The 27507-nt window shown below is 48.3% G+C and overlaps 1 protein-coding gene across 3 annotated transcripts in view; it reads right to left on the bottom strand.

Annotated features, from left to right (window-relative positions):
• Positions 1–12775: 12775 nt before the first annotated feature.
• SEMA5B (semaphorin 5B) overlaps positions 12776–27507 on the bottom strand; it is a 117535-nt gene continuing 102803 nt past the window's right edge. For 2 of the 3 annotated variants that reach the window (XM_029939451.1, XM_029939449.1), the window contains exons 9-22: positions 27265–27400; positions 25847–26054; positions 25541–25748; positions 18550–18667; positions 18229–18410; positions 17101–17244; positions 16752–16899; positions 16412–16637; positions 16004–16222; positions 15362–15532; positions 15109–15258; positions 14739–14783; positions 14083–14288; positions 12776–13854 (exon numbers count right to left, since the gene is read on the bottom strand). In XM_029939451.1, coding sequence (XP_029795311.1) covers positions 13696–13854; positions 14083–14288; positions 14739–14783; positions 15109–15258; positions 15362–15532; positions 16004–16222; positions 16412–16637; positions 16752–16899; positions 17101–17244; positions 18229–18410; positions 18550–18667; positions 25541–25748; positions 25847–26054; positions 27265–27400 — 2320 coding nt within the window. In that variant the 3' untranslated portion in view covers positions 12776–13695. Of the gene's footprint in view, positions 13855–14082; positions 14289–14738; positions 14784–15108; positions 15259–15361; positions 15533–16003; positions 16223–16411; positions 16900–17100; positions 17245–18228; positions 18411–18549; positions 18668–25540; positions 25749–25846; positions 26055–27264; positions 27401–27507 lie in introns of all 3 variants that reach the window. The other variant, XM_029939450.1, reaches the window with a different exon arrangement.

Here is a 27507-nt window from a genome sequence, read left to right on the forward strand (position 1 = left end):
GTTTGTTCTAGCTTTGAGAAGAATGTTGGTGCAATGTTGATGGGGATTGCATTGAATGTATAGATTGCTTTGGGTAGTAATGACATTTTCACAATGTTTATTCTTCCGATCCATGAACAGGGAATGTTTTTCCATTTCTTGGTGTTGTAGATTTCAATGTCTCTGCTCTAGCAGGAGTGCTTTGTGGATCCTTCTGGAAATAATGCACTTGACAACAAGCATAAAAACATGTTTGGCAAGCTCTAAGACTCTTTCTCTCTCTGCTGTTAATATTTCTCATTCTAGTGATAAGTAACATCTATTCTACACCACTGCTCTCTAAAATTTTACTTGACATCTAATAACTGTCAAAATGCAAGGATCCCTGTAACATTTGATGTTAGTAATAATCATAGTATCTCAATCACAAATCATTTTTAGCTTAGATCTCATCTTCACAGGAAATTTTAAAAATTAACATTATAATTCATATATATTTTTTAGTTGCAGTTAAGTAGGATAGTGTGAACAATAAGAGACTTTCAAGCTTAAAAATACATTACATTAGGATAAAATTCTGCGGGGGAAGTGGAGTGATATGCACCTTCAAAGGGTAAAAGGAACAATGTAAATTTTCCTATTGTTAAAGTAGAGCCCTGCCTGGATTTTTAAAAAATGCTGTGCCTTTTAGATTCTGTTAGTCGCATTCAAAAGAACCATTTTATTGTTAACTGTCAGTATTTACAATACGCTGGTAATTACATTCTTTGGATCTTTAAACTGATGAAAAATTCTAGGTGTCAACCCAAAAATTGCAAGTATATAACTATATTCTTCAAAATTCTTTTGGAAACTATGTGGTTAAAAATACAAAGTAATAATTATTAGCTACTGCTCTACCCTCCTGTACCTCACATGGAAGAATTTGCAGGTGCATGCATGGTGCTGGCTGAGTGCTGGGCACACCCTTCAGAGGAAGGAGGTAAGTAAGATGTCAGGGACCTGGGTTTACCTCAGCATAGAAGACCGTTTCTGCATACGGCCCAGGAAGTCAAATGTGAATGTGCCAAACTCTTCTTTTCTCTGAAAGAAATTTAAAGGTAAAGATCAGAAGTCAAGCCAATCTTTTACCCTGTGGATAGAGAACCTCCTTGGTGGGACATTTGGGTGAAGGGAGGAGGTAGAAGAGCGCATGGGCTGGAAGACTGAGTTCTGAGGCACACTGGGCATGTCCACGAACTCATGTGCTCCCGTGGTTACAAGAGTCACTTACTTCAGCCATCTTAGCAAGGCAGTGTGACTGGGTATGTGGGCCGGAACCTAGAGAGGTGGCAGCCACCCCCCACTAGTCCTCCAGCCTAGTCTCTCCATGGAATCTCCATGTGCCTACTCCATTCTTGTATTGCTACTGGCCAATCTAACCTTCCTTAGTCAGCTCAAATCCCACAGAAAGCCAATCTGATTGGCTTATGTGATTTCCTTCTGGGCTTTTGGGCAGAGTCCTTCATGCCAGGCCACCTTGTGGCAGATAGAGCCAATGCTGGCCATCCTTATGCAAAGACCAACCTAATGTTGCTTGTGTTGTGTGAGAGATTTGGGAGTAGTAGACCTGACGAGACCGTGATTGGTGCATCCATTGGAGTGTCATTCTCTGGGGTTGAGATGGAAGTCCAGTATTCCCCATGCTCTTGTAGCAAGCCCTTCCCACAAATCAAGTTGAAGTGATGGCCTTTATATCGCTATTTAGGGACCATGGTCCTACACAGACATTAAAATGAAGATCAAGAAAACATAGAACTTTTAAATCCACGAAGATGCCTTAAGCAGCAGGAAGGAAACCGCTTCTTGCTCTGATGAAAGTCCTAGAAATAAAGGGTCAGGAGGGAGTCATGGAGTTTTTCCAGAGATGTCAGGCCTTTTCCCAACTCCTGAAATAAGGGAAAGGGTGGAAGAAGGAAGAGTCATAGTATCTCAGACAGCTTTGACGTAGAGGGCTTATCCAATGCTACTTTAGAGAACAGGGACCCAGGAAGCCTAGAACATCAGACAGACAAGGTTTGGTGGCTCAGGAAGAATAGGCGTGATGAGACCCTCAAGGGACATTTGACCAGGGGACCAGGACCATGTAGGCAAGAAAGGGGCTCCTTGCAGATGCAGGAACACTGAAGTCATCTTGCCTGTCTTTCCCCCAGAATGAGCCCTACCACTAAACTGGAGAATTACCTCTAAAAGAAAGAGACAGATAAAACTAGATAGTGTGATATGATGTTACAGTAAGTTGGACAATGTATCAAAATTTTAAATGTGTATAATCTTTGAGTAATTCTGTTTTTAGGAATTCACTCTGCCTTTGTGGTTGTACACATACAAAGATTGTCTTTGCAGCATTGTTTAAGACAAAAGACCGAAAACACCCTAAAAGCCCATCATTAGTGTTTGGTTAAATAGATAGTGGGCAATTGTCAGGAAAAGAAGTCTGGAGCCCTCCAAAGGGAGGGTGGTAAATAGACACACTGACATCGAGCAGGATGCAGGCAGCCTTGTGTGTTGCCTATAATGCAGACCCGAGCAAATGCCACAGTCAGCATAGGGTTAAAGTTGAGGCCAAAGCCAGTTATCACCATCTCACAACAAAGTTTATGGGATGCAAGCATTAATCTGAAATTTCATTGCAAAGAACAAAATTATTCTTATGATTTTGCAGTTAAAATTGCTAACGGCCAGAGGCACCTGGGTGGCTCAGTCAACGGTTAAGCGTCTGACTTCGGCTCAGATCATGATCTCATGGTTCTTGAGATTGAGCTCCGCATCGGACTCTGTGCTGACAGTTCAGAGCCCGGAGCCTGATTCGGATTCTGTGTCTCCCTCTCTCTCTGCCCCTCCCCTGCTCACGCTCTATCTCTCTCTGTCTCTCAAAAATAAATAAAAGTTAAAAAAATGTTTAATTGCTAATGGCCACATTTTACGTTTACTGCAGAAGTAGTGAGTGCTCAATGTGGTCAGCTCAAGTTTTGTGATACTATGTAGATGCTCACATCACTGAGAACAGTGGAGAAGCCAGATATTTTTTGAAATATTACATTTTCCTGGACTTTTTTCTCTTCTCTATTCCCTTTGTGTTCTTTGTTCTGTCTCGATCAGAGGTGATTTATCATAGATATTGTACATGATTTGGTAATTTTCTTCTGCTTATGAGATGTTGAAGTAGAAAAGCTGCCATTCTTTTTTTAAAATCTATTTTCATAAGATGAAAATTTCCAAGTAGAATTTATTCTTGAAAGACTCATAACCTAAATGGAATGAAATACCCCAAATTAAGCATACTGCTTACAGTTTATTTTGTTTAACATAATGAATGCTAGAGAGATGCCAACCCAGTTGACAAATATTAGAATTATTATTTAATCAAATCTCTATTATTCTGCCCTGTAATATTTTAAATTGCTTAATACTTTTGGTTCAGAAAGCCTATAATGTTCTCCCTAAAGTTATTTAGCTAACATTCCCTCACAATATTCTTTTTAACTCTCAGTCTTCATCCGATTTATTTGCTATTTTAAAGTGCTTAAGTGGGTGTCTCGGTCAGTCAAGTGTCCAACTCTTGATTTCAGCTCAGCTTGATCTTGTTGTTTGTGAATTCAAGCCCTGCATCACCTCTGCATTGACAGCTTGGAGCCTTCTTGAGATTCTCTCTCTCCCTCTCTGTCTGCCCCTCCCCCCTCCAAATGAACTAACTTTAACAACAACAACAAAAAATAAAGTACTTCAGTGTGTTTGAACACAAAATTAGCAGTTTTACAATCATTAATTATTGTGACATTTTACTTTCACAGTACTAAACATACATATATAGTTCCACTGACAGAATTGTAACACATGAAACAGATTTTCACTTCAAGACTTACCTAGACACTTACAGTATTGTTTATCAACAGTGAACCTGAGAGGCGCACCCTATGCCTACCACGAGGGTCTGCGCTGATTTATTTATTTATTTACTTACTTAAAATTTTTTGACTGTTTCATTTTTGAGAAAGAGAGAGAGAGAGAGAGAGGCAGAGAGAGAATCTGAAGCAGGCTGTAGGTTTGGAGCCGTCAGCACAGAGCCCGATGTGGGGCTTGAACTTACGAATTGTGAGATCGTGACCTGAGCCGAAGTCAGACGCTTAACCGACTGAGCCACCCATGTGCTCCTGTGCTGATTTAATACAGTGGTAACACGTGTAGCCAGCTGTGACTGTAGACCAGGCGCAAACTCGGGGGTACTGTAGGTGGTGGCAAAGTACACATTCAGCTATTCAGACTTCCAAAAAGCTGAGGCTGAAGACCAATTTTTGGCTGAATATCAAGGTAAAGCCAGACTTTGGTGCATCTTATGTGCACACGCGTAAACGTCCATCCTTGCATATGTATGGTTGCCTGGCTCTGTCCCCCTCGCAGAAGAGGAACTTGAGGCCCAGGAATCAAGAATGGGGGATCCACTTTTCACTGTGTATCTTTTTGTACTGATTCTTGTTTTGTTTTGACTTGATCCCATGCATGTGTTCCCTTTAAATACCCATTATATTCATTAAAAAAATTGATAAAAATACATACTGAAGTAAGTTGTGAGTTTACCTTCAAGCAAAGACACCCTGTTGGTCAAGGCTGCATATGGTCAGGCAGGAATCTGGTGCTGATTACATCCGGGAGAGCGCATGACCCAGGACAGTTGGGGCCTGCTCCCCTGTGAAATCAGGGAGATCCACTGGGGTGGGGGAGGTAGAGCCTTGTGTTTGCGAGTGCTCAATGCTGAGCAGAGTGATTAGGAATGTCCTAAGTGCTGTGTCCCATCAGCCCCTGGACACTGGGCTAGGGAAAACTATCTCTCTTAGAGGGTTTGGAAGGACCTCGTGGGTAGGGATGAATTTTCCAATGGCTTCAGAGCTCTGCCCAAGACCCCGAGGCCTGAACTCCCCCTGTGGTCATGAGCACTGTCAGCACAGCCATGGAATTAGAGCCCCAGCTCCTTAAGCACCATCCTGCTGGTAGCTCAGGGTGAAGAGAGCCACTTTGCCTGACTCTCTGTCGGGCTGGCCTGCAAAGACTTCTCCAGTGAATCATCTGGGGTGGCCTAGTAGTGACACAGGGTGGCCTGAGCAGAGGGCCAGGCTGGGACTGAAGTAGCTGGGCCCTGGGAGGGGGCCCAGGGCCACAGAGACCACCATTTGAAAGACCTTCTTCAGGGACTGTATCAGGCCTTAGGAACTCAAGGGGCTCCAGACCAGAGCAAGTACCTGTTACTTGGTATTTATAGCAGGGCGTCTCTTATCTAACAGAAGCTCCTCTTTTAGAATGTTGCCACCTCATTGGCTCCCCGAGAAAGACGTTTTCCCTGGTTCCTGGGTAAGATCAGTGACTCAGGGAGCCTGATTTCCCCAGCAGATGACCCGGCCCTGAGTAGCACAGCAGACTCTGAGACAAGTTATAAGGTGGCAGAAAAAGATCCAGGGCCGGGGCAACACCAGAGCACTTTGCTAGAAAAGAAGATGAAAAAATACCATGTGCAAGATTTTTTCAAAACCTCTGGGAATCATAGGCTTTGGCAGGAATTCTGGGCCCAACCCTGCCATTACATAGGCCAGAACACTGTAACCCAAAACGGGGATGAGCTTTGCTGAGATCACACAGCTGGTGAGTGGTGAAGCGAGAGGCCCGGAGCCCTTGGCAGTCTGTCCAGCATCGTTCTCCCACACAACTGATACTCAGAATGGGTATTGTGGGAGCAGGTGCCTGTCCGTTGCCTGCTGCCAAAGCAGTTTGGGTCAATAAGCTCTGTCCCCAGATGACACATACCAAGTAAGACTACATTATCGTTTGGAATATAGAGGCTTGGATTGTGCTGTATGACTCTGGAATCAGGACGTGGAAGCCAGTGCCCAGTCAGAGAAGGCCGACCCCTGCCCATGTGCACTGTCTCCTGTCAATAGCATGTCCCTGACTATGTGGGGAAGATTATCTCCTATATCATCAATGGGTTCTTAACCTTAGGTGCTTGAGGGTTATGACTGACCTGCTCAGAGACACAGCTCTGATCCAGGGGACCCTGTACTCTGGGCACAACCATTCCCCAGTGTGGCCAGTCTCTGCCACCCAAGAGAGGAGACCCACGATTTGTTTTTCATCTAAACCTCACTTGCATTAACAAGTAAAGGGACTTGGCTGTATTTATTCCAGAAAAAATGAACCTCTCACCCCACACTCAGTTGTTTTTTCTCACTCTTGAGCATTCCTCTTCCTCTGGACCGTAGGATGTGAGCTCCCACAAGTCAAATCCCAAACAGATAGTTCCCCAGCCTGGACCCCATCTTTATTTGTGTAGGGTAACTGCCACCGTGCAGAGTGTGCAGGAGAGAAGTGTGTCCCCCAAACTCTACGTCCTTAAGATTCATGGTGGTGACAATGAGAAGACTCATCACTTCAGGGTCATTCATGCAAAATCAGTGCAATTTCCATTAAAAAATAATCTGTAGTTCTGACTATGTAAAAAATTCAAGCATTTGTGTTTCACAACAGACATATGATCTATTAGAGAAATATTTCAATCTTCTTGACCAAAGGATTAATATATTTATACATAAGAGCGCCTATGTACACAAAGCAGTAGGGAAATGACCACCACCTAAGAGAACACTTCCCTTAAAAAGTAGAAATGCAAATGACCAATACACGCATGGGGGAAATGGTCACTCACTACATCTGTTTAAATGAAAATGTATACAATTGTACTTTTTAAAAAATTGATGACAAGCACATGGACTTCCTGGGTTGAAATTCTGGATCCATCACGGACTAGCTCTGTGAGTATGAGCAAGTTACTTAGATTTAGTAAATTTCCATTTCCTCATCTGTGAGTTGGCGTGCTAATAGTACCTTTGTCTTAGGATTGCTGTGAGAACTGAATAAGGTATCAGTGCACAGCACTCGGTCCAGTGTTGGGAGGGGATAGCATTTCTCAGTGCTGGCTATAGGGTTACTAAGAATAAAATGAGAAAACACTGCTGGTGGGATAGTATTTTCATCAGCAAGAGACCTGGCCAGAGAAGTAAAGAGCCTTCAGTCCTAGGAATTTATCCTAAGGATATATAGTCAGAGATATGAATAAGAAGGTCCATAAAAGGATTTTTTGGTAAAAAAATTTGAAACAAAGGAGAGTTGTTTAAATAAATTATGATAAAATGTATGTAATAGTGATACATTTATGTAATAGAGTAGAATAAATGTCTGTAGTAGAATAGATAAATCTATGTAACAGAAATATAACTTATATAACAGAATGTTTTAGGCCAGTATTTTTCAAGCATTATGCAAACTTTTTCAAAATAAATTTTCCTCAGTGGTGTGAACAAATGAAATATATAAAAATTGAACTTTCTCTCTTTCAAGAGGGAAGAGTGTGGATACACTGCGACCCGTGGAGCTCTGTGAACATTCCCTGGCCCATTGCTAGAGCAGCTTCCGAGTCAGGTCTTGAGGTTCACAGAATTTTTAATAATGTGGGGAAAGTGATATAATGTTACATGTTAAAATCCAAATAAAAACTAGGGCACCTGGGTGGCTCCATTGGTTAAGTGTGACTTCAGCTCAGGTCATAATCTCATGGCTCGTGAGTTTGAGCCCGTAGTTGGGCTCTGTGCTGACAGCTCAGAGCCTGGAGCCTGCTTCCCATTCTGTGTCTTCCTCTCTCTCTGCCCCTCCCCTTCACCCTCTGTCTCTTTCCCTCTCAAAAATATAACAAACACTAAAAGAAGTTTTTTTAAAATATCAGAATAAGGGGCTCCTGGGTGCCTCAGTTGGTTAAGCCTCCAACTTCTGCTCAGCTCATGATCTCACAGTTCATGAGTTCGAGACCCATGTTGATCTCTGTGTTAATAGCTCAGAGCCTGGAGCCTGATTTGGATTCTTGTCTCTGTCTCTCTCTCTGCCCCACCCTTGCTTGCGCTCTGTCTCTCAAAAATAAATAAACGTTAAAAAAATAATAAAAATAAATAAAAATCAGAATAAAAAACCATGTACGTAGGATATCTTTATTTTATGAAGTACTCTCAAACTCACACACAGCTATTAAAAAAATGTGTGAAAGAGAACATAATAAAATAACAATGGTTAATTCTTGGTTTGGTTTTAGGGCATTTGTATTTTCTTTTTATGTGTTTTGGGTTCCCCCAAATTTCTTTAATGAACATATACCACAGTCATAGAAAAAATATTTAAAATGTTTATTTCCTTTCTTTCCTAATATTTACCCAATATTCAACTGGTACCAAAAGCTAAGGCTTATCCTTCTGGTAATGTCTCTCCATTATAGTAATAAAAAAGTATTGGGGTGCCTGAGTGGCTCAGTTGGTTGAGCGTCCAACTTCAGCTCAGGTCACGATCTCACAGTCTGTGAGTTCGAGCCCCACCTTGGGCTCTGTGCTGACAGCTCAGAGTCTGGAATCTGCTTCAGAGTCTGTGTCTCACTCTCTCTCTGCCCCTCCCCTGCTCACTCTCTGTCTCTGTCCCTCAAAATAAAAATAAAGACATAAAAACAGTTTTAAAAAAGTATAATATATCTGTATTACAAGTTATGCTTAAGTTGTTCATATAAATGTTTTATTTATTTACTTATTTATTTATTTTGAAAGTTTTTTTTTTGAGAGAGAGAGAGAAAGTGCAAGTCACACAGGCCAGAGAGAGAGGGGGAGAGAGAATCCGAAGTAGGCTCCATGCTGCCAGTACAGAGCCCAACACTTGGCTCAGACCCATGAACCATGAGATCATGACCTGAGCCGAAGTCGGATACTTAACTGATTGAGCCACCCAGGTGCCCCCATCTACAGTGTTTTAATTAGGACAATTATACAAATATGGTTGCATCAAGTGGTAAACAATGATTATGTTTACTTTTCTGTATGCTTTTTTGGTTTTCTTGGTTTAATAATTATCTCCTATTTGGAAGGAGGAGGCTGTGACAAGGATGGGACAGAAAATAGAGATCTGGAGTGTCTGGAAGTTCTGTCTCTTGACCTGGATGGTCAGTACAAAGGTATTTACCCAATATGCACTAAGCTATGCTTCTGTTCTGTGTGTTTTTTCTGTACCTGTATTTTAATTAAAAAATATTTTTAATAAATCATGCAAAAACCAAAAAAAAAAAGACTTTCCCCCCTTAGTATTTTTTAACCTAAATTTAAATCTTTCCATACTCCCCTAACAATTTTATAAAATAAGTCTTCATATAATTTTCCATACAAACTTGCCAGATAATCTGCATGCTCATGTTTCCTGGCTCTCCGGATGCATGCTGCCCTACTACACTAATCTGGATTGTGGCTCTCTGGGCCTGCTGCATGGCTGTCAGCCTGATATCTCTCCTTACCCCCTTCCTGTGTTAGATTTCCTTTCCCCTGGTTCCACATTTTCTTTGTTTACTCTTGTTTTACTGAAACAAGAGCACATGTGAGATATATCAAGTCTCTGAATATCTGAAAATGTCTTTATTCTACTCTCATATGACTCATAGTTTGGCTGGGTATAAAATTTACAACCCAATATTATTTTTATTTCAGAATTTTGAGGATCATTTCCACTGCATTCTAAGTTTAAATCTTGTCAGTAAGATGTTTATACATTCCTGTTCCTAATCTCTTCTGTCAGTTGGAATCTTCTCTTCAAGGCCGATGTTTTGAAATGTCATGTTTAAGTGCCTCACGGTGCTAGGTACTGGGTGGGCCTTTGACCTGAAAACCTCATTCTTTGGTTCTGGAAATTTTTCCTGTATTCTTTCTTTGATAATTTCCTCCTCTGAGTTTTTCAGTGGGCTGTTAGACCTCCTGGATTGATCCGCTAATTTTTTTAAAGATTTTATTTTTTAAGTAATCTCTACACCCAGTGTGGGGCTCAAACTTACAACTCCAAGACCAAGAGTCCTACATAAAACCGACTGAGCCAGCCAGGCCCCACAGTCCTCTAATTTTCTCCTTTTTCTCTCTCTTATTTTCTATTTCTTTGTCTTCTTGTTCAACTTTTTGGGAAACTTCCTTAATCTTTAAACCCTTTTATTACTTTTTTCTGCTGTCATATTTTAACTTCTAAGAGGTTTAATCTGTCCTTTTTTAATTTTATCTTGTTCTTATTTCAAGAATGCAATATCTTCACTTATTCTGAAGAATTATGATGTCTTGAAAATGTTCATTTTATGTACCATCTCTGTTTTCATTGAGTTCCTCTTTATCTGCTTACTTGTTTGGGTCTCTCTTTCATGGTGGCACTTTTTTCTCTGATGTCTGTGATCCTTATTTGCATATTTCTCTTTATGAATGAGGCACTGAAAACTGACTACAAGTTCTGTGTAGCAGGTGGCTTAGTTTTTTTCAGAATCTGTAGACTTAGTTTCTTCAAAGAATCATCTTCCAATCTCCTGTCTGGAGGAGGGAAGTGGGGGAGAAGCTTGGCTGTCAGAGTCCTGGAGTTAGCTGGAAAAGGCAACTACTAAACCCCACTGATAATCATAGTCTGTTTCTTAACCCTTTGGTTGTCCAAACAGACCCTCACATTACACTCACCTCTGAGCCTGGTATCCTCATGTCTAGGATCTCCGGTTCAGTGTCTCAAGGTAACAAAACTTTTTTTTTCTTGAGAGAGAGAGAGAGCGAGCATATGAGCAGAGGAGAGGGGCAGAGGGAGAGAGAGAGAGAGAGAATCCCAATCCACCCTGACAGTGTGGAGCCCTACATGGAGCTTGATCACAAGACCCTGGGACTATGACCTCAGCTGAAATCAAGAGTCAGACACCCAACCGACTGAGCCACCCAGGTGCCCCACAAGGGAACATACTTACTGCTCTCTGTGGAGACAAAGAAGTGGTGACCTAGCTGTAAGACTAGAGAGCAAAGACAACTTGAGGGACTAGCTGAAGCTTACAGATTTTCAACCAACACCTCATTTTTAGGCTCCCACCTGAATCTCACATTCCCTGATACCAGGTTCCTCCAATTTCTGATTCTTTCCAAAACTGCATGGATGCTTAGGTTTGACCCACACCCACTCTTCTGGATGATTGCTGTCCCTCTGCTTTCTGTATTCATGTATTATGACTTGGGAATATAAATACATCCTAGTATTATTGAAAATAGTGACAGTGTTTGTTTTTTGCCCTCTTTGCTTTTGGAGTGGTTTTGAGAGAAGGGGAGAAGTGTCTATGCCACCATTTAAATCCCCAAGTCTCTGCCTTGGTTTTTATCATAACTGTGATTATATTTTTGGGTTTTTTTCCTGTATCTTTTAAATTTTCTGCAATGCATCTGTATTATTTTAATAACACACACACACACACACACACACACACACACACACACACACACAGTTATTTGAAATCAAGAAAGCCCAGGAAGGCCTAGAGCACCCAACCCTGCATTTCCCTTCCTCTTTTGCTGAGTGAGCTGGGCCTAAGAAGCCCCCTTGCACCCTTCAGCTTCTTGACACCACACCACCATCCCTGTGGCCACAAGCACTAGCCAGAGAGCAGCACCGCCTCCCAGGAGTACATTCTTGGCTCCCTCATTGGTGGACCAGGATCATGGAGCAGCCTTTGCCAATCATGCAAGCTAATTTGCATACAGCGTGGGTCCCTTAATGCATTCTCAGTGGTCATGCCTCCGGAGCCATGACAGTTTCTATAAAAAGAGAATTCAGTATGTGTATGTGTGTGTGTGTGTGTGTGTGTGTGTGTGTGAGTGTGTGGTATTTTGCCATGACATCCATAGCTTTTCATTCCCACTGATACCATTCCAGTCAATACAGGGTGAGCATTAGTTGGGTATTTCTCCATTAGTACTTCAGACGGACCTGTCCAATCCCTCCACTTGGACATATGAGCTGTCCTTGTGAAGCAGGCACCCTGGGCCCTTGAACACTCTTGACCTTCACTACCTGTACCAGGTCCAAGAGAATCAGAGACCCCAATACCTAACACACCCCATAGGCTCCTCCAAGCTCCGGACTCATGACGTTAGCAGGAACCCAATAAGAAATTTCAAAGCAGAAGGACTCCTATTTCCCCTGAGCTCTCTCTGGACTCCACCAAGGCCTGAGCACACTGCTACTTCATTTGTCCCAGGAAGCACAAGGGATTCCAGGACCCGGAGACCAGGAATGCTCCTTTCTTCCTCCTTCCCACTAGGATCACAGGCTTTAGAGCCTGACCTACAAGTAGAATTCACTGGGAGCCCTAGAAGAATTGACCCAGCCAATTAAGTTGGAAAATTGCTCTCTGAATTTGACACGTCCATCAGCTTATCTCTTGCGCTAACTTGGTGAGAGAGCTGAGGCTTCAAGGTTTTTCCTTATTCCAGCAAACACTATACTGGGCTTCTCCCACTTCACAGGCTTATTAATTTCTCAGTCAAGTTCAGTTTTATTAAACCCAACCTTATAAACAGCTCATAAAACAACCCTCATTAATATTCCCCTGCTGGATGCATGCACTTTCACTCTGGAGCTATTGCCTGGAAGAGCTGCTAAGGTAAAGGACAGAAAAGTCTCCTCCTGTATTGCCTTTGGTGTAGCTTGTTTCCCTACTTATGGTTTTCCAAAAAGTGTGTATATATACACCAGTGGAAAATTCCATACAAGTAGACAAATTCCCTCTATGAAAGTCAGACTCTATGTGGGTCATTTTCTCCACCCTGAGAAGACCATCTATTACCCCAGTGCCTCGCTCTGATTGACTAGCCCACGCTAAGAAGAGCCCACACACATATACACAAAGACAGAATTGCCTTTGGAGACTGGATATCATCTTTAATTAATAATGCCACAGCCCAACATCCTTTTTGTTACTGCAGCGTGTTGTGTGTGTGTGTGTGTGTGTGTGTGTGTGTGTGTGTTCCTGAACAGATGAAGGGCCAGCAGAGACTCCCAAGCAGATCTCAGCCAACAGCTCTAATGAGCAGCAACTGGAAGACAGTCTCCATAGTGGCACAGAGGCTGCACTCCTGCCTCCCTCTCTCTTGGGCCACCTTTTGTGCATTCTGATGGTAAATCTGAGGCCTGTGCCAGCCCAGATTAAAGGACTTCTTGGCAAAGTTCAGTCTTCAGTCCCCAGTCCTCACAGCCTCTGACCAGAGGGATGTCACCGGGAAGGTACAGCCTGCTAGGCAAAGGTGGACAACCTGGGGCCAGCCTTGGTCCCCAGGTCACACCGGGACAGCACCACAGCAGCCCAGCCCTGGGCGGAGAATCCAGAGCTCTGGGGCCGTTTGATCAGTTCCTCTCAGAGATAATCTGGATGTAGCCTAGGCCTTTCCTGGGGCCAGTCAGAGAGGGACAGCCTCGGCCGGTGATGGCCACAAGAGCATCATTTCCAACCCAAAGCTAAAAGCCTGTTGTTCTGCCATCTCCACTCTCCAGTTCCTCACATGCCCAGTAGGTCCACAGCCCAGACACGGCAGGTGATATCAGCACGGTAGAGAATTGCAAGGAGGCCATGAGAGACCTGGGCTGGGCGAGATCAGCAGCCACGTGCCAGCCTGAAGCCAGCCCTCTCCCCCATGGTCACCGCCAGCCAGAGCTCTTTGAAGTCGGCTGGGACCCCCACAGGCAAGGCAGCAAGTTCTTGGCCTGGCCCCACCGTCCCATTTCCACCTGCTCTGTGCCTTAAAAAGGCAAGGAGCCCAAGTCCCCAGGACAGAGTTATCAGCTGTTGGGGAAGCACCGTTGTCCAGGTGAGGCCTCGGGCCGGAAGCTGTGTTTATTCAGCGGGCTGGGATAGTAGGTGGTTGTGTACACATTGGTCTGCTGCAGTGGGTAGAAATTGGCTCTGTCATCAGGGATCAAGTTATTCTTGTTCAGGGTCTGCGGAAGAAGGTAGAAACCAGAGAGAAATGGGTGAGGGAGGGATGGGGAAAGGGGACAGGCCAGGGCAAGGAGATCAGGGAGCGGTCAGTGAAAAACCACTCTGGCTGCTGACACAGCTCACGAAACCCTGTGCCTTCCCGAGTGCCCAGCCCACTCATGGCCAGCTCAGGGCCAGAATCACTGTACCCTTTACCCTGACCTCTGCTTCTGCATGTAGGCTCCCACCTTGAACTCCATGGGTGTGTACTTCTCGTTCTTGGGGGTGCCCCCACCCTTGTAGTGCAGGTGGTTGGGGGTGGCAGGATGGACGAGTGTGGATTCCTGGGACTGGCGCTGGCAGTAATGGCAGGACAGGTACACCGCCAAGGTCAGCAGCCCTGAGCCCAGGAAGCAGGAGACACCTGTGGCTACCAGGTGGATGAGACTGAACCCTGGGAGAGGCAGAGGCAAGCGGTAAGGAAAGGGCTACTGTGAAGAGAAGAGACTCCTGATTGCCTCCCAGCAGGAAGCTCTGTGATACAAAGAAATAAAGAAATGGCTTTGAGGCCGGAGCCAACGAAAACAGGAAGGCTGGGCAGGCTGCCACCAGGGGCCTCTCCTACAGGACACCCTCTGGTTTAGGTCAGAGGAGGCAATCAGAGGGTGTGGAGTTGGGTCACTCTTCTTGAATACAGGCTTGTTGGCTCCTTCCTAGTTGGGGGGCATGGATGGAACCTCCCAGACCCCCCTACGCATGGGGGGTGCCTAAAGCAGCCAGGACCTCCACAAGGTTTGTCTCTCTGGAGCAAGGAGTTGAGAAACTCCAGATTTCAGGGTAGGGCTGGTCTCCTCCTTGGGGAGGTGAAGTAGGAAGCATCATGAGGCGGGGCAGGTTCCTTTACCTCCACAGCCAGTGGCCTCCTCCATGCCAGAGGCAGGCAGGATCACTGCAGGAAGACAAACAGAGAGGGTGTTGGGGCAGGGAGGAGAGCAGCGGTCCTCAGGGGCTACGGATATCTCTAGGAAGACCAGTGGTCGGCACCGAGCTGTGGGACAGGGCCTGGGGGCCTTCGTTCCACCTGTCCCCACTCAGACCCTGCCTCTCAGAAGGGTCAGCCCATTCACCAGATGAGGAAGGGCAAAAGGTCGAAGTGTGTGCCCCTCCCATGTTGGTGTTTCATACCGGAAGCACCAACATTCTTCAGAAGGGGAAGGAAGTTGGGGACACAGCGTGAGAAGGGTGGGTGTAAAGGTGCTGGCTTGAGGACCTACCAGGAATCTCACTGTAGGGGCAGGGACGGCTCTGGCTGCTGTTTCCAGCACAGGTGCTGGGCCCTGGGACCAGCTCTTCACAGTGCCGGCTGCGGCTTTGGGTTCCGTCCTCAGTGCATGCACTCCACTCAGACCACGGTGACCAGCCTTCTGTGGGTTGTGGGCTGGGATGAAGTTAACTGCTCTGGGACCCCCTGGTGGGGATCAGAGGGATCCACGGTGCCCCCCAGCCCCAGCCGGATGTTCTCAATACCTGGGCAAGCCTGTGTAGCACACAGAGCCTCCTCTGTGTGCAGACCAAGACAGATGTCCTCGCCTGGGGAGGGCGCGGGGCTGGTGCAGGAACGTGTGCGTTGATAATGGCCTCCACCACAAGATGCTGAGCATGGGGACCATGAAGTCCAGCAGGACCAGGCACCCCGCACTGCAAGTGGACAGGGTATGTGATGGGGGCTTCAGGTGCAGGCACAGCCCAAGACAGTCTTCTACCTTATCCCAAGCTGGGCCGCCCTGCCCTGGGCCACCCTGACCTCATCATCTGCACCACCCCCACAGCCCACTGTTAAGGACTGCCCCTATCCCCTCAGGGGTGCAGTGGGAAATGAGGCTGCAGAGAAGACCTCAAAAACCAACTCTACCTCAAATCAAGCTCCTTCTCTGGCTACCCTATTAGGGGGAGAGAAGAAAGTGACTTGGAAGGTGAGAAAAGGCCCTGTTCTGGGAGGAGACACTGTGCCCAGGTTCAGGGCACACACTTGCTCTCTAGGTCCCCTTGTACAGAGTCGGCAAAAAAAGAAAAAAAGAAAAAGAAAAAGAAAAAAAGATGAGGTCACCTGGGCATGAGGTGTGGCCTAGGGAGTGTCTACTAGATGCGGGTTCCTAAGAGGAGGGTCACCTGGGCAAGGCTGGGGGTTGCAGTCCTGGTACTCGGCGGCGTCGCCCACGCATGGCAGGCCTCCATTGCGGGGCTCCGGGTTCGTACACGTTCTCTTGCGGACACGGAAGCCCAACTCGCAGTCCCGGGAGCAGGATGACCACGGGCCCCACGTGGCCCAGCCCCCGCTCACAGAGTGCGGGTTAGTGCCCCCGCTGCGCAAGAGATCCTCCACCAGAGCTGGGTGGGGCACGGGTGGGGAGACTGGCCTCAGCGACAGGACACCCAGAGGCCCCGCTCCCGCCCCACAGGCCTTCGGGCTTCTTCCAAACCGCGCGATTCACCGCCCTCAGCGCCATCCGACCCCGGTCTCCCCCAGCGCCCCGCCAGCCCTCTGAGCCTGGGAAGGAAGGGGCCACAGCGCTGTACCATCGGTGTCGCAGGCCCCCGAGCCATCTGCAGGGCAGGATCTGGTCTCTGTCCTCCTCCGGCCAAACTGCAGGCCGTGGGGATCGGGCAGAGGCGCGCGGCACGTGAAGCGGAAGCGTTGCTCCTGCCGCGCCCCGCCCTGAGTCACGTTCACGGGCAGCCACGGGGTCCAAGGCGTGTTGCGCCGCACTTCCGGGCAGCCCTCTGGGTTGCACGTCTTGAACTCCTTCAGGATGGGAGCGTGTGCTGTCTCGTGGACCTGCAGCCCCAGGCCTGCCCTGCACCCCCGCCCGCCCCTTGGTGCAGGCCCTCCTGCCCGCGCGCCCTCATCGGCCCTCACCACGCCGCAGCCTGGGCAGGAGTTGCCATTCTCACAGGACCGCCTCCGCGACTGCACGCCGCCCCCGCAGTTGCTGCTGCACTTGCTCCAAGAACCCCAGGAAGCCCAGAAGATGGGCACCGGGCAAGGCGTGTTTTCGTTACAGAACCTGAGGGGAAGGGTGTGTGTTGGGGGTGGGGGAGGGCAGGCAGTCCCTTCCTGAACAAGAGGTCACTGGAAGTACAAGCCCGGGCAGGTCAAGAATCCCCTGGAACACTCGGAGAATCCAGGCCACTTTCTGGGAGGCCGGGACGGTCTGGGACTTCGGGGCTAGCTTGTCCGAGGAACCTCTGGCCACACCCTGGCTCACCGCTCCTCCCGGCTCTTGCCCACGCAGATTCGGCCCCCGTGGCGGGGAGCAGGGTTGCTACAACTTCGCTGGCGGACCTGGAATCCGATCCCACAGGATGTGCTGCACAGGGCCCACGAGGACCATGGCGTCCACGCCCCATTCCTGGTGGGTCAGAGGGGACAGAGACAGATGACCCTCTGAGTCCTGGCTACCCAGATCTCCTCTGTATCTGGGCGGGTGGATTTTATGTTGTTGTCAGGAAGTTGTCAGTGACAGGGAAAATATCAGCTCCTAACCAGGCCCTCCCAGGCAGAATTATTTATGCGACCATTTGTTCAGTCATTCCCCAAACATGTGTTAAGAGCCTTCTTCGATGTATCAGGCTGTGCTCAGGGCTAAGGGCATAGAGATAGGGCACCGGGCATGGAGATACAGGGCACAAGGACACATTCTCTAGAGAAGGCCCCAGTTGCTTTTGCAATATGCAGCCTTTGTTTCAGCCTCCTTGGTTGTCCAAGCCTTGCACTCAAACCTATGCTCTCTCCCCTGTGCTCCATCAACCCGTGCTTTGCTCCAACCTCAGACCCCCCTCACTGTTATCTACTTTGACTCCAGTTTTCAAGTTTTGGCTGTACCACTTACTGGCTACAGAAGCCTGGCCAAGTCACTGAAAACTTCTGTGCCTTGTAATACTCTTATCTTTAAAGTAAGGGTAATGATTGTTATTCCTACCCCCGAGGAGGTTGTTTTGACAGTCAAATCAATAAACATATATAGAACTGAGTTACTTTAAGGTCACACCTATGGTGGCAATTCAGGCAATTCAGGATTGGCACCAGGTCTGCCTGCTTGACTAACATCCCCTGCTGTCCCGTGTGTTTGGAACAGTGAGGCTTACTGAGGCTGTTGTCTGTGACTCCTGTGCCTGCACAGCTTCCTCTTTGTATCAAGAGCAGACTTCTCTCCCACTAGAGTGGAAACTCCCCCAAGGGTCATGTCTTAGCTACCTCTCCAGTCCCCTGCACAGCTCTGAAGTGGTTTCTGTCCCTTTGTGGGAACACCTGGCTGAGGATGCCCTGTTTCCTCTATCCCACGCCCCCCTCCAGTCTAAGGGGGCCACCATCCAAGTCCTGTGCCCTCAAATACCTGGAACAGTTGGCGATGTGGATGGCTGGCCCCAGGCAGTCTTGGCCCCCACAGCGGGGTCGGGGGGAGTCACAGGCTCGGGCCCGACAAAGGCAAGAGCCTGAATTTTCCCCATCTAAGTGCTCACATGGTTGCCATGGTGACCACTGGCCGAAGCCTCCATCCTGAGTCACATTCCGCACCTGCAGATAACATTAAAGAGATCACACAAGTCAGGGATAGGGAAGGCACTAGGTCACGAAGACACGGGGATTCTGATGGACAGTCACAGCCTGAATTGCAGGGAGAGGTCCCAGGTGGGGAGCATGGAAGGGTTCTCACAGGACACGCTGTTATGTTCTGCGTCCAGAGGCTCATGTTGGAGCTGTCCTCAAGCGTGCTGCAACGTTGCTGCTTCCCGTCCCAGCCGCAGTATGGGTCCCGTGCCCCCAGGCAGGCCCTGCCAAACAGAGGTCCTGAGACTCACGCCCGCTGGCCTCTCAGCCTCACCTGCATCCCATGAACACACCTAGGTACTCTCCTCTGGGTGTCCTTATCCATCCAATTGCCCTTCACAGCAATAACTAAGCTCATTGAACACTTACTGTGTGCCGGGAATCATTTAAAACACTTTACAAGCATGAATTAATTTAATACAGCAACCCAATGAGGAAGGTACTGTTATTATCCCCATGATATGGAGGAAACCCAAAGAGCTGGAGAAGGAGTGAAACCCTTGCCTTGCAGAACCCACACACTTAACCTTGCCTTCCCCAAGCCTGGATGTCCCATACTCTTCATCTAGGTCCACAGGAGAAGATGTGATGAACAGAAATCCAAAGAAGTAGTGCCTCTCTGTCAGACACTGTGATAATAGAGTCCTGAAACATTAGTGATGGAAAGCATCTTAGAGATGGTCTGGCCCAGTAGTTCTCAACCCCGGCTGCCCATTAGAATCACTAAAGAAGCTTTTAAAAAATATTGATACTCCCTCCCCTGCCCCAACAAAAAAATCTCTGGGGATATGGAGATTTTTAAAAGTTCCTAGGTGATTTTAATGGGAGCCAGGTTGAGAGTTACTGGGATCCACAGTACAAACTTTTTGTTGTATAAAGGAAGAAACACTCAGAGGGAAAGAAGAGGAGGTTCCCCAAGATCACACAAATTGCACATGGCAGAGCTGGGGGTAGAACACAGACTTCCTGACCATGCTTTTCCCGCCACGCTCTTCCTTCCCAATCAGGCTGTGTCTGACTTAAAACAGGCCCAGGGTCAGGGGACACCTAGGCATAGTCCAGGGTCGCCTGGGGCATCCACATGCTTGTGCTGCTCAGGGGCAGGAACCAGAGTCCAGTGTGTTAGCATCATGAGAATGAGCTCAGGCTGCCAGGAGAGGGGTCATACATCCCAGGTCCCCCTTCTTGGTCCCTCAGGGCTAGCCTATCTGCAATGACCCAGAAAAGGTAATGGTTCATAGACCAATGAATGCCCCAAGTGCCTCCCCTTCTCATAGCCTAGGCCTCCTTTCTTCCCTTTCTCCTTCAGACTTACTGTATCCCATACAGTTTTTTTTTTAAACAACAACAACAAATTAAATCTCAGGGTGCCTGGCTGTCAGAAGAGCAACACTTGAAGGGTGCCTGGGTAACTCAGTCGGTTAAGCATCCAACTTTGGCTCAGGTCATGATCTTGTGGTTTGTGAGTTCAAACACTGTGTTGTGCTGACAGGTCAGAGCCTGGATTCTCCTTCAGATTCTATGTCTCCCCCCACCCCCATGCCCATTCTCTGTCTCTCTCTCTCTGTCTCTCAATAATAAACAAAAATGTTAAAAATATATATATAAAAAAAGAAGAGCAACACTTGATCTTGGGGGGTGAGTTCGAGCCCCCATGTTGGGTGTAGAAATCTAAAAACAAACAAACAAACAAACAAATACATAAAAATAATCAAATCTTTACTAGTAAGACTTCAAGGAGGAGAAAAAAGAATATGGAAAAATGTTTATGGTTATTTATTTATTTAGAGAGAGTCCGAGAAAGCACAAATGGGGGAGAGGCAGAGAGAAAGGGAGGCGGAGAATCCCAAGCAGGCTGTGTACTGTGAGCAAAGAGCCAGATGCGGGGCTCAAACCCATGAAACTGTGAGATTATAACCTGAGCCATGATCAAGAGTCAGAAGTTTAATGGACTGAGCCACCCAGGGACCCTGAGTATGGAAATCATAGAATCAGGATTTGCTGTTCATTGCGAAGCAAAGAGAGTGTCAGACTCTGGAGCCTGAAGGAAGTTCCCTCCAATACCCAGAGAACCCACTGCCAACCCCAGGGGATACCCTGGATCCTTTCTGCCTCCTTTTCCCAACCTCCACCCTTTTTCCTAGGCCTGGTTGTTCCACTGCAGTGGGTCTGAAAGAGCGGGACTGGGGGCAGAAATTGGAAGTTAGGAAGCAGAAAAGGTTTTGGGTAAATGAGGTTCTGGACCGCAAGGAGGGTGGAGGAGTCCACACCATGACATGACTCTACAGAGTGATTTTTGATTGGCCAGAGGGGCCAAGGATGCCAAGGGTTAAAGGAGTATATGAAAGAGTCAAGGGGGTGCTCTTTTTGGTGTTTCCAGGATAGAATCTCTCTTTCCACTTCTAGCTTCAGGGAAAGTCTCCTGTCAGGTGAATTCTTTATTTTCAGTGGTTCAACAGACCATGTCAGGTTCCAGAGACAAAGAGCTTATATGAGAGACCTTACAAAGATGAAGGGGCTTCCCCTTGTTGCCAGAGAAGGCTGAAGAAGACAATGATGCTCCTTGCTCAGGCAGTCCCTGGCCTCATGCAAGGGAGGTGATGCCTGAGGCGTCCATGGCTTTGATAGACCCCAGTAGGCACAGTCTGGCCCACCCAGGAATCCAGAATGCTTATCTGTCACTCAAGAACCTGTTTCCATTTTATTGGCTCAAGGACAATTTGTGTAAATTGTACAGTGTAAGTGCATTGCTATTTTTATTGGGAATCAATGGTTTGATTTGGGGGTGTTCAGCAGCAGAATGCATCAAGCTAGACATCATGGGACTAAATACAGTACATATGCAAAGTGGTCCCAGCAGCATGTGGTTTTGAGATTCTGCTCTCCGGCTGACATTTGAACCAAATTTGCTGCTAGCAAAGTCAACCAATCAGAACTCAATAGAGCCCACTCCTGAGGGTATTTCCCTCAGCTCTTAGAAGGCAGTATCAAACTCTAGAAGCAGCTGATACGGCATTTCATAAGCAACATAAATTAAGTGGAAAAAAAGAGAGCCATGACTAATGATTAATAATAATAATAATAATATATAAGATTCTACCCATTGAAAACAAATGTGTGCCAGTAGAGAATATGCATAAAAGCAGAAAATCTGAATCAGTTTATACAAGATAAAAACAGAGGATCCTGGAGGACTGCAATTTGCCTCATGCTACTTTGATCTAGGGTCTAACCAGTTCTAGACCAATTGTTCCCAGTTTTGAGTGCAAATTAGATATCCTGGTGATCTTTTTAAAAAGCTTCAGCAAACAAAATAAAAAACCCATCTATATCTGGGTCTTTTGGACCACAGTAGGCCCAGGCACTGGAATCTTTTAAACACTCCCCAGGTGATTCTAAAGAATAGCATGGTTGATCATTGCTTTTCTAAGGCTACATTGGTCAGAATTCTTAAGCCAAGAGATGAAATGTCTTGTCTTTCCAATGCATGACAGAATAAGAAAGGAGAGAAGACAAACAGATTGGATGCTGGCTCCAGCCCCCTACCCCCCACCTCTGCCCCACTTAGGCTCCCTCACCCTCTCAGCCTGGTCTCAGTTCTCCCAGAGAGGAGACTAGATTCTCCACAGATATGCCTGCCCTGCCCCTGCCCCTGCCCCTGGGCCTGGCTGCCTGAGGGAGCTTGGACGACTCCCTTGGAGCCAGAGCTTGAGCTCTCTTCTTGTCCACATTTGCTGCTTTGGGCCAAAGGCCACTCCAAAGCTTACAGAGCAGGGAATGTTCTTAAGAAAATTAAAGCTCCAAGGAGAGAATTAAAGTGTGTCTGCCTGTAAGAATGGGTAGCAATTGAGAGCTCCTTTCATAAAAGCAGCCATTAGGCCAATAATATATCACCATGTCTTTTTTACTGCAGTGTCTTAAGCAGCCATTACAAAAGGGAACAGGTTCATTCCATGGGCTGGGAGGCAGGACAGAGATGGATGGTGGAAGTTGAAAGCAGGCGGATTCCAGCACCCTGTAGCCATTGTCTCACAATGGGAGCTGTCCAAGGTGGATCTTGAGAACAAGTGGCCATTATTTAAGATGGCAGTGGAGGAAAACCCAGATTTCCTGCCTGAGGGAGATGTGGGAAGAAGATACTGTGAGCCACGTTCCTGAGTGAGCTGGGGTAGGCACCCCCACACTTCCTCCACAAGATCATGAAAGACATGCTGGAAGGAGGAAAGGAGCAACTCATGCATAAAACATCTGCTTTTTAGAGCCAGTCAGCCCCTCATTCTCTCTGCCCCACCTCTTGTGAGCCCTGGTCCCTCTCTGGCCAGGCCAGGATCCTGGCTAGCCCTATGGGGCTGAGATCTGCCTGAGTGAAAGGAGGGTGCTGAGACCAGCCCCTGGATTCTGGGCAGAGAGGGGGCCGGAACAGGACTCTGCTTATCCACCCTCCCCCTTCTGCCAGTTTTGTTAGGAATGAGAAAAAGGCACGAAATGTCTATCCCAGGACACAGTAAAACCATGTGACAACCTGCTCACAACAGCACAGATTCTCATATAGCATGATAGTTGGCTTCCAGACTCTGGAGTGCATAGATTGGTGGCTGCACAGCCTCACTCTGGTCATTTTATTAACTTTGCAATAATGAGACTTCACATTTTCAGATCCACCTTGAGCTTTATGGCAGGATTTCACTGCACACATCAAGGGCTCAGATCCCAAATTCAGGAATTCAAATAGGGTGAAAGTATCAGACTCCAAACCGGCTTCTTTCTACCTTGCTGTTTCCCCGGCCATGCTCTGCACCCTCCATGTCCCCTCTCTGCAGCACCATGTGAGTGCTGAAATGTCCCAGCATCTTCCTTCCTCTGGTTCCACTGCAGACCCCATTGCTTGATATCCAGCCTGGAGCCACACTAGCTCATGCTGGCCGACCATCTGCCCCTCCACAGTGCTGCTCACCACTGTCTGCTTGATGATTGTCAAACACCTATTCAAACTGCCTGTCACTCCACTCCCCCCACTTCAGTGTCTATAGCCACAGTTTGGGATCAGATCCTCTGTTGGCATTCTCAGCTGGCCTCAGTACTATTCCTCATTCCTTTCCTGCGCCAACTTCCTCTCAGTCCAAATAATCAATCCATTGAAGTATCAGTCACGTGTGGAAGGCCATTTTGTGTCTTGGGCTGGGCATGGTCCCCTAGTGAAGTAGAAAAAGTACTAGGACACTGGGTTTGCCTTCAAGGATTTATAACCTCTTAAACAAAGCACATGTGAAGGGAGCCTGAGTGGCTCAGTCGGTTAAGCATCCGAACTCGGCTCAGGTCATGATCTCACAGTTTGTGGGCTCGAGCCCCACCTTGGGATCTGCAGCTCAGAGCCTGGAGCCTATTTCAGATTCTGTGTCTCCCTCTCTCTCTGCCCCTTCCCCACTAACATTCTGTCTCTCTCTCTCAAAAACAAATACATTAAAAACCCAAACATTTAAATAACAAGGCATATGCGAAAAGTTTATAACAACACAAGAATTAAAGAAGAATATAAGATATGGGAGAAACACCGTCAGTAGATAGCCCATGATTCATGCCAGGCAGTGCTTCCTGTACTCAGTGCTGAGACTCCAGAGCGCCTAGGAGGTCGAAGGTCCCTAAATGCATTTGTGGAGATGAGAAAGGAACAAGGACACTAGCTACCACTTACGACTTGTTGGGCTCGGCACTTCATGGATGTAATTCCCAATTCGTACAACTCTGCCAAATTAAGTATTATTCACTCGATCACAATTTCCCCCTGTTTTCCCCTGATGAGAAAGCTCAAGAGGTAAAGTAACTTGCTCAAGAGGACACAGCTAGTAGATGACGGAGCTGAGGGAGGATCCTGGGTGTGTCCAATGCTGTCATGTGAGCCCTGCCTACTGTGCTCCACACATCCAATCCAGCTTTCTCTCCCCAGCCAGACATCTACAGCTCTGAGGGAAATGAGAGTGTTCTAGGCCATTTTCATCTTGCCTCTCTCCTCTCACATAGACAGCTTTGCAAAGTGTCCCGAGAGTGGTAGGGCTTAGTAAGTGTTTTGTGTTTTGCTGATGGAGCCATGTGTTGGGACTGAGGGGAGCCTGGTGTCTGCCCACTGCCCTCCCTTTCTTCCTCCCTGGCCACCACACCAGCAGCATCCAGTCTCCTCCCTGCCCGGCTCCCAGCACACCCCACAGGGGCTGGAAAACGACCCTTGGCAGCAGGAATGCCATTTGTCTCTCAAATCTCAAGGACAGATGGGGACAGCCAGGAGGTTTCTGTGCTGCAAAGGCCACAGGACCCCACGGGGCTGTGGCGATGCCAGCTACGGCAGCTTTTGATTATCTCAAAACGGAGGGGGCACAGCTCAGGGGAGCTTCACATGGTAGGAATCTGAAATGCATTTCTATTTGGCTCTGGAATAGGTTTTGTTTTCTTCCTTAAATGCCAGTGCCATTATTGCCAAATTTGTGAATCCACTTGAAGCTAAGGTCTCAGAAGCAGTTGGGAAGCAAACACAACAAACAACTCCACATGGTTCCTCACTCCACCCCACCCGAGCCAGGCCTCTCGGCCTCTTCTAAGTCCAGAAGGAAGAACAGCAATCTGGTGCTGACTCAAACGCATCATCTCCCTTCTCCCCCTGCCACCGGCGCCCCGCCCTGCCCCCCCATATCTAGGTAGTAAGTACTGTGGTTTCAAAGATAAAGACCTTTCTCTGAATTACAGGGGCTGAGAATAAATCAAATAAGCTAGAGATGGCTGGGAGGCCCTGACTTTGGGGTTGACAACAGGGATGACAGCAGCCACCACCATTTGCTAAGCACATACTTCCCCAGGCAGTGATAAGTGGTTTATGCAGACTATGCCAATTAACCTTTACAACCCCCCTGCAGATATTTTATGAGAAGGAAACCACGGTTCAGAGAGGTTAAGTGACTTGTCCAAAGGCAAATAACGAGACTGGGCCAGGATGCCACCCTAGGTGGCTCCAAAACTCGGCCTCTTACACGCCACCTCCGAGGTGCATGGGCGGGCAGAAGCCTCCGGAGGCCGGGAGCCAGCCCCGCTGCCCTCCCGGCCCCGCTTACCCCTGGCTGCGGTAGGCGGCGCACCTCTCCAGCGGCACCCGCAGCACGCCGTCGCTCAGCCCCACGAAGAGCGCGCGGGCGCTGTGCAGGATGCGGAGGCTGCGCAGGGGCTCGCGGCGCCCCGGGGGCAGGACGTGCAGCTCCTCCAGGTAGCAGCCGCGGAGGCTGCGGCTCGTCGTGGACAGCGCCTTCAGGATGGTGCCCGACTCTGCGGGGGCCAGATGCAGGTGGCCTTGAAGGCCCAGCCCAGCCCCCGCCCCTCGTCCTCTTCCCCACCGGGAGCCGGGCTGGGCAGGGAGGGCTCACCCGTGCCGATGTAGAGCACGTGGTAGAGCGTGTCCTTGGCCTGCACAAGGTCTACTACCAGGTGTGAGAAGCGCACGCTGTCCTGGGTGACACAGGGCTCGGGCGTGACCGGCTGCACAGCCTCGCTCATCAGGAACAGGCGCTGTGCGTCCTGCAGGCTTCGCTCTGTCAGGTTCTCGTTGGGGCCCACCTCTGGCAGGGTACCGCACTGCCTCGGGGAGGGGGTGGGGTCACACGTGCCCAGCCAACAGGCTGCCGCAGTCCCTTATCCCACTCCTTCCTTATCCTAACCCAGGTGGCCACCGGCAGGTTCTGATTCTCCAATCCCGGCTCCCCATCCCCAACATCCCAACGGGGGTGGGGGGGTGGGGGTGGGGGGAGGCTGCAACCCCTTCCAGGGAGCGATGCCACTTTCTTGAGAACTAAGAGAACATGAGGCTGGGGAGATGGGGAGGAGGGACATTCTGGGGATGGTGAAGAGGAGGGGGAGATGAAATGGGGGCTGGGATTATCTAAAAATGAATCATTTGAGTGCCAGTAACAAGTGTGCTGTGATTTTATACTGTTGCTGTAGGTGCTCCTCCCCCATGCTGGGCTACAATCTGCCTTTCTTCTCCTGGGTTCCTACCAGCTCTGAGTTTTTGTGCCTTCTAAACCCAAGCTGGAAGGCAACTACCATTTATTGAGCACTTCTACAGCCCAGGCACTGTGTCAGGTACATATCAACTCCTGCCTCTACCTTTGAGGTTGAGAGTATTATCCCTATGTACCAGAGAAGGGTAAAGATGCTCAAGGAAGTTGGGTGACTTGACCAAGGTCAAGGTCACACAGAGGGAGGGCTAGATCTGGGTCAGGATAATCCCACTGCAAATCCTGAGGTCTTCCCCGCCCCCCCCTTTACTGCCCCTGAGGGCAGGAAGTTGGATGGATTTGAAAGTCAACCACCAGTAGTAGGTTTCTTTGCCTCAAGGCTCTTTCCTCTTCTCCACCACAGCACTAGGGATGCTTCATGACCCATCGGCTTGGCCCTGACCACTCCTGGCACTCAGACCCTCCAGGAATGAGTACACAGGCTGGGTAGACTACAAGCAAACTCCAGCTAAAATCCCCAAATTCTGGCTGGTCAGCTTGTGAGTGCTCTCCTGGCCCCCTACATTGAGTTCCCCTAGAAGTGAGACATCACATTTAGAGATGGCTCAGAGCACACTCCCTTGCTCCGTGTCCTACCCCCTCTCCCCGTCTCACTCCATGGTCTTAGACGTTACCACCCTCTCAGGGAACTATTGCAGACCCCACAGATGGGTGCAGACCAGCAGGGACAGGTGTGGTGTTTGTGCCGAGCAGCGGAGTCTGCTGGTGGCTGCTGGGATACGGAAAGGTGGTCTGTGGGGGGAGGGAGAGGAGAGGAAAAGTTGTACCTGGAAGTTGGGGATGGGGTTAGCGATGGGGAGCCAGGCAGCCCTGGGGTTCTCCTGGTAGCGAAATGGGCCATTAAAGGCCTGGGAGATGGCACTGAGGTTGAAGGCGCAGACAGCAGAAGCGGCGATGCTGTTTCTGAAAGGCAAGAGATGGTGGGACACTGCCCTCCCTGTGGGCCTGTGAGTCCCACAGGCAGCTGTCAAGTCACAACATGGAGCAACTCCAAGGCTTACTGAGGACCT

Source organism: Suricata suricatta, chromosome 5 (assembly GCF_006229205.1).
Source record: "Suricata suricatta isolate VVHF042 chromosome 5, meerkat_22Aug2017_6uvM2_HiC, whole genome shotgun sequence".
Classification (NCBI taxonomy): domain Eukaryota; kingdom Metazoa; phylum Chordata; class Mammalia; order Carnivora; family Herpestidae; genus Suricata; species Suricata suricatta.